We start from the raw sequence: 6,095 nt of genomic DNA on the forward strand, positions 1-6,095 counted from the left end.
TCAAAACAACATAAGTTCTACTTGCTCAAAGTATTTTTGATATAATTTTTTTGTTTGTTAGAGAGAAAGTTTTGGTTTTTCAGACTTAGATTGAGTATACTACTATAGTAAATATGTTAGCAGATGTACTAACTAAAGACTTAGTTAATGGAGTTTTTCAAAATCATGTAACTCATATGAGTGTGGTTAAGTCTTTTGATGTATTGAGTTAGTGGGAGTTTGAGATTTACACTTTATATCATTATGATTTTCATGAGATGTAAATTTATCAATAACATTAGTTTCATTACATCTCTTTCAGCATATAAAATGTTTGAACCATTTTGGGATAACTTATTTATTATGTTTGCTTTTATTTTATTTTATTTATTATCCATTATTTATAAAATCTAAACATATGATATGTATCTGTAATCCCTATCACGTATTATCTTTGTAATTTATATTTATATTTCTTAATTGATATTTGTACTTATGTTACAATTGATTATATATATATATATATATATATATATATATATATATATATATATATATATATGTTTTATTTATGTTCCCGCTTTATTTTATTTTATACTTTTTGTTTTCCTTCTTAACCTATAATTAGTTCTTCTCGTTAATCCTAATGATAACAGCATGCTATAATAGTCTTCTCACATAACTCACTAATATATTATCAACTCAATATTATCGATGTCATGAAAAATTAAAATAAAAGATAGTGTATCTGTTAGAAGTAAATAAAAAATGTTTTTGTAAAATAAAAAGTAATTTCACTTCTGAAACTAAAATTATAATAAATTAGTTGTAACAAATGCAAATAATAATAATAATAATAATAATAATAATAATAATAATAATAATAATAATGTATCCCTAGTTAGTGAAATAAAAAATAAATTTTCGAAACATATTGCATGTGTCACATTACGATATGATTTAGTAACTCTACTAATTTGTTTGAGAAACTGCTAAATCTTTCACTTTTATTTCAATAAAAGTTTAACTTGCAAAACATCACTACAAAACTAAAATGCTCCAATATTATTGCATTTTAAATTTCACATATTATTTACAGTGCTCAAGAAATCACTTTTAATTTAATATAATTTACCAATTTTTTTTAATTTTATTTAACTATAATAATATTTATTATTATAAAATATTAGTAACAGATATATACATTTTTTATTTTATGTAAAAGATGTTTGTAATTATTTCATTAATATTAATTTGTAATCCTAAAAATATCAAAATAAACTAAGATAGATCGATTAAAAGAAAACCATAAATAGGTCAAAGTTAGGCAACGAAAATGTTAAAAAAAAAAAATCTTAGTTGACAAAAAAAACTTTAAAATATATGCAGATAATCTTTCTCTTTTTAGAATTAAAAAATAAGGATATTAAATGAATATTGATATTACTGAACCATTCTAGTCTGATGAGAGGTCTTTATATTAACTTGATATATGTATAAATAATACTCACTTTTTAAAATTAAATATAAAGATTATCGTATACTTATTTTTATTTTAAATCATTAAAATAGTTTTAATTTATTAAGTAACTTAAGAAATGTATATTAACTTTAATTTAGTTATTTAATTTTTAATTTATCTTATTAAATAATTTTACTAACGTATATTAATTTCATTTTACCTATTATTCTTTGAATTGATTAATTTCCATATACTAAAGGCATAGTAAAACTGTTCAAATAACACAGTAAAATAAATAATAGTCATTTCGAAAATACTTACACTATTATTCAGAAAAACATTGAACTAAAATACTCCTTTACAAGGAAATATAATATAAAAAATATTGTATATAATTCATTTATTTACTTTGTATTTGTTAAACTTATATACCAGCTTTTCTGAATTTACTTGTAGTTTTGTAGTTTTCTTTTTCTTATCTGAAAACTGTCACTTTATTCATGCTGACTTCTATTTCTGTCCTCCGTATCCATGATCAGTACTGGGAAAACCAGATGATGCCGCCTTCCCATTCAATTAAAAACAAAAACCAAACAACAGATATAAAAGGATTCAGACAAATTAAGCAAAATGTAGCTAAATATAAGTATCAAATAATAAGGTCTCAATTGAAACCGAGTTTAGATGGGTTTGTATGCATTTTCGGAGACGAAACTTTATTAAAATGCATATTTAAACCGTACGAGACTCGGGGAACTGATGAAACACATAAACTGGCAAATATGACATTTACGCACTCAACGAAGCTCCAGAGTTCTTCCTGCATTCTGCCAGCATATCCATGTAAAACTGGCACTTGCTAATGTCGTTTCCATAGCTGTTTATGCACTGCAGTCAAATGTACACGAACAAAATCAACTCATGTAATATTTAACTCAACTACCAAATTCATGTAGACAGTGAATCAAAATTAATTCTTAAACAGAACTCAAAATAGCATATACACAAATTGGGTGCCCAGGGTCAGTGAAAAATAACATGATGACAAACATAAGTAGTGGAGGTATTGTTTTCACGAAGGCTCGGAATCACCAAAAAAATTTATCAGGAAGCAAAATAAGGACAAGAGTTCATAAATGAATGGGATTTAAGGAAACGCAATCAATTGGATAATTACAAGAATAGTACTTTTTATAAAAAATCATCAGCTATATATGGTATGTCTATCATAACCTCCACATCTTTCTAAGCTCATATATACTGGTATGAGTATCATAAATGGCACACGTGATTGTACAAAACTATACATTGGTACAACTAATGAAGTGTTAACTAGCATATTAATATACCAAAACATAATTCAACAATTAAGAATAAAAACGAGGCAAACAACATACATCTTGGAATGCCTTTGTATGGATATTGCATGCATCGCTTCCAAACGAATTTGCAGCGGGTGTGGGTGCAGCAGCAGCCTCACTGACAACTGTTTCATGTTGAATGGTACGAGGACCCATAACTGCATCCACAGCTCTGTGTGCTACTGCACTTCCGGTGCCAAATGCCATGCCTGAAAAGTTAATAGACAGAGGAATCAAAACCAGATGCGTGGGATTTAATCTTTGATTGATAGGATTACCAGGTAAATAACCTTCGGCTTCCTTCACATACCTTGAGCAATGGTTGAGCCAATGCCGCTAAGCATACCACCACCACCACTCGGAGCAGGGGCTGGAGGAGGAGCATTGTGAACTGAATCATGACATCAGTGCATTGTATTTTAGAGAAAAGTAGTGTGTCCAACAATTTCTAGTTGGAAAACTAAAATTGGTAAATCATCCATTTATAGTATTCATACAAACCTGGCTGAGGTGCAGGGCGAGGTGCTGCACGAGGTGCAGGACGGGCAGATCTTCCTAAATTAAAAAATTAAAAAATAAAGTCATATAAGAAGAATTCAAGATTACCGTGCAGAATAAAGATGACCCAACCATTAGTTCACCCAAAATAAACATATTACCATATGAACCATGTTACAAAAATTAGTTTAGCATACAAAACTCTAAATAGAATATCTATCTTGAATAAAAAATATTTCAGTATGAACTCAAGTGATATAACGCCTTCATCCTTAATTTCCTATTCTTACTTTCCTTCTGAAGTGCACAAGATCTCATGATTTTTCATGAATTTGAATAGGTGGCAACTTGGCAAGTATTTTGCAGAAACTGATCCAATCAAGAAACCTTTGGATCAGCTTTAAGAGTTTTTCTTTAACTTGACTAATCCAAAATCAAATGTGAAGGTTAGTTCAGGCTTATGCTATAATGCATCACTCAGTCCAAACACATGTATCAGCCAATAACCATAAAGTATTTATTAATTAAACAAAAGTCCCAATTCAACCATTGCAGAGAAAGATAGTTAAGAAAATGAAGGTCCACGGCTCACAAATTTGGATTCTCCGCTAGATTTTACGGTGTTGTTTTTCTGTTGGATTCTACTGTGTTGTTTCTCTGTTATGTTTTTAAAATACATAAATAGACCCTACTTTTGAAATTTTAACATATATTAAAAGAAAATTAAAGTACCATCACAATGTATTTTTAATGTTCAGCAGATGACAGCACAAAAATTTCAATAGAGAATCTGGACCCACGGTTCACTCACTATAACTTCTAGAACAAAATCTCAACACTATATGGTTGATGCATCAGTCCACTAGCAAGAGAAATTACGCCCCAGTCTGTTTGCAATTACTACCTTAGCCGAAATCTACAATAGATGTGATTTCCACACTCAGCAACCACAATCTTTGTTTGGCTGACTTTCCCTCAGGTATGTATTGCCAGAATCATAAATATGTTTAAACTCATTCTATTTCTGGCAACCCAACATGCAACTCTAGCAACAAAATGATAATACATCATATATAGTTGGTCTTTGATATTTAAAAACTAGTGGGTTACACACTGGCTGTAACTATTCGGATACTTCCAAATTGAGGTTCAGCATTATTTTCACTAAACACCCTTATACAAGATAGTTGATCTTTTAAGATATGCAGATATTGAAAAGAAATAAAAAATAAACAAATATTTAAGAGTACTGATAGTTGAATATGGGTAGGTTAGCGTGCCAACAAAGCTTTGCAAATCTAACATTTTGAGAGCTATCCCGGCCTATAGCCTTAGGTAGCTCACAAATAGACCTAGATCACAATTCGTACCAGGCTAAAATACAGTACTTACCCTCGCACAACAATAAGCACATACAAAAACTGACCACAAACATCATCAGAAATTAAAAAAACCATATATAATTATGAATAGAAAAGATTTGAAAGGCAAAAACAAATCCCAGAAACACCGTCAACAATTTCCCAAGATTTAGGAGAGAAGTAAATAAATATAAAATCAATCAATCTAACTTGGTTTCATCTAAGTAGTGCTAATGAATAAATTCATTTCATTTGATTTAATCTTGCTTGAGCCAATAAATTTAAAGGCCAAAATATGAAGGATAGGTAAGTTTGTGAATAGGAGTTAGTATTTAAAAGTTGGTACCATCTCACAAAAGCGGGTTCATGTTCCTGCCTATTGATGTTTCATTTAATAATTGTCATCATTGTCACAGAAAGAGAGGAAGACTAAAACCGAGAAAGCGAAACAAATTTCAGAAGAACTTCTAACGAGGTCTCGTCGGAGACTTATTTTTTCTGGCTTCTACCAAGATCTCAATGCTTATTATTGTTTTCTAAGTTGGAAAGCCACCAACTACCAAAATAACCATAAATAATAGAGAGAGCATGTTTCGTGAATCAAAAATATGTTCATGGAAAGGAAAAAAAAAAATAGAAACAATGAGAAATTTATGACAATCCCAAAAGGGGGAAAATAAACCCTAGAAAGCATCGAACGCGATAAAAATAACACAGAACAGATAGATGTCATGAAAATTGAAGAAATTGAATAGAGAATTGAGATAGAAGATCTTACCACCAGAACTACGGCGAGCCATGGTTGAAATTAGGACAAAGAAAGATTCAAAGCTATAGAAACAGAGGGGCGAAAAACACAGTTTATTGCAAATACGGTTTATGAGGCGTGAATGACCTATTTAAACCCTAAATCCTTTGAAACAGTCGGTGGGAACGTGTCTCCTTTGCATTGGCTGTCTATTTGCCTGGTTGGAACAATCTAGAATTTTTGGAACAGTCCAGAATTGAAAGAGTAAACCATATAAATTACATATTTAAATACATATTTCATTCTTATTTTTGTTTATTTTTATTATGTTTATTTAATTTGATTATCATTTTTGTGTTGTATTTGGTTAGATCTTTATTTTTGTTAAATTTTAATTAATTTGATTTTTTTATTAACTGTGTTAAAATATTAAAAAATGTATGTCAGCTTCTTATTTTTTTTATGTTTTTAAATTTTTTTTATTTTTTTAATTTCAAATAAATTATTTATGTGTTAAGTGTGTCACGTATCAATATAAATATCGTATCAATTTGAGATTGTATTATTTTTTTATATTTAATTTAGTCTTTATACTCATTATCTATGTTCAATTTAATTTCAAATTTTATTAAAATAAAACAATTTTGTCTCTTCCAATTTAAAACTAAATTTTACTTTTTATAAAT

At 28.9% G+C, this 6,095-nt stretch overlaps 1 protein-coding gene across 1 annotated transcript; it reads right to left on the minus strand.

Moving 5' to 3' along the window:
* Positions 1-2,062: 2,062 nt before the first annotated feature.
* LOC114179911 (CHCH domain protein) lies at positions 2,063-5,652 on the minus strand. The gene is made up of 5 exons (XM_028066413.2): positions 5,440-5,652; positions 3,304-3,357; positions 3,113-3,193; positions 2,839-3,011; positions 2,063-2,329 (listed from the first exon to the last, which is right to left on the minus strand). Exons 1-5 carry the CDS (start codon positions 5,459-5,461, stop codon positions 2,231-2,233), a joined length of 429 nt encoding a protein of 142 aa, XP_027922214.1. The 5' UTR covers positions 5,462-5,652; the 3' UTR covers positions 2,063-2,230.
* Positions 5,653-6,095: the final 443 nt, after the last annotated feature.

The sequence above is a fragment of the Vigna unguiculata genome, chromosome 3 (assembly GCF_037176805.1).
Source record: "Vigna unguiculata cultivar grain cowpea cultivar isolate G323 ecotype 2 chromosome 3, ASM3717680v1, whole genome shotgun sequence".
Taxonomy (NCBI): Eukaryota; Viridiplantae; Streptophyta; class Magnoliopsida; order Fabales; family Fabaceae; genus Vigna; species Vigna unguiculata.

Coding starts and splice junctions, on each gene's coding strand:
- LOC114179911 (XM_028066413.2), bottom strand. CDS start 5,461: ATGGCTCGCCGTAGTTCTGGTG. Junction 3,012..3,112: donor TGGCTCAACCATTGCTCAAG/GTATGTGAAGGA, acceptor TTAACTTTTCAG/GCATGGCATTTGGCACCGGA. Junction 2,330..2,838: donor ATACAAAGGCATTCCAAGAT/GTATGTTGTTTG, acceptor ATTTGACTGCAG/TGCATAAACAGCTATGGAAA.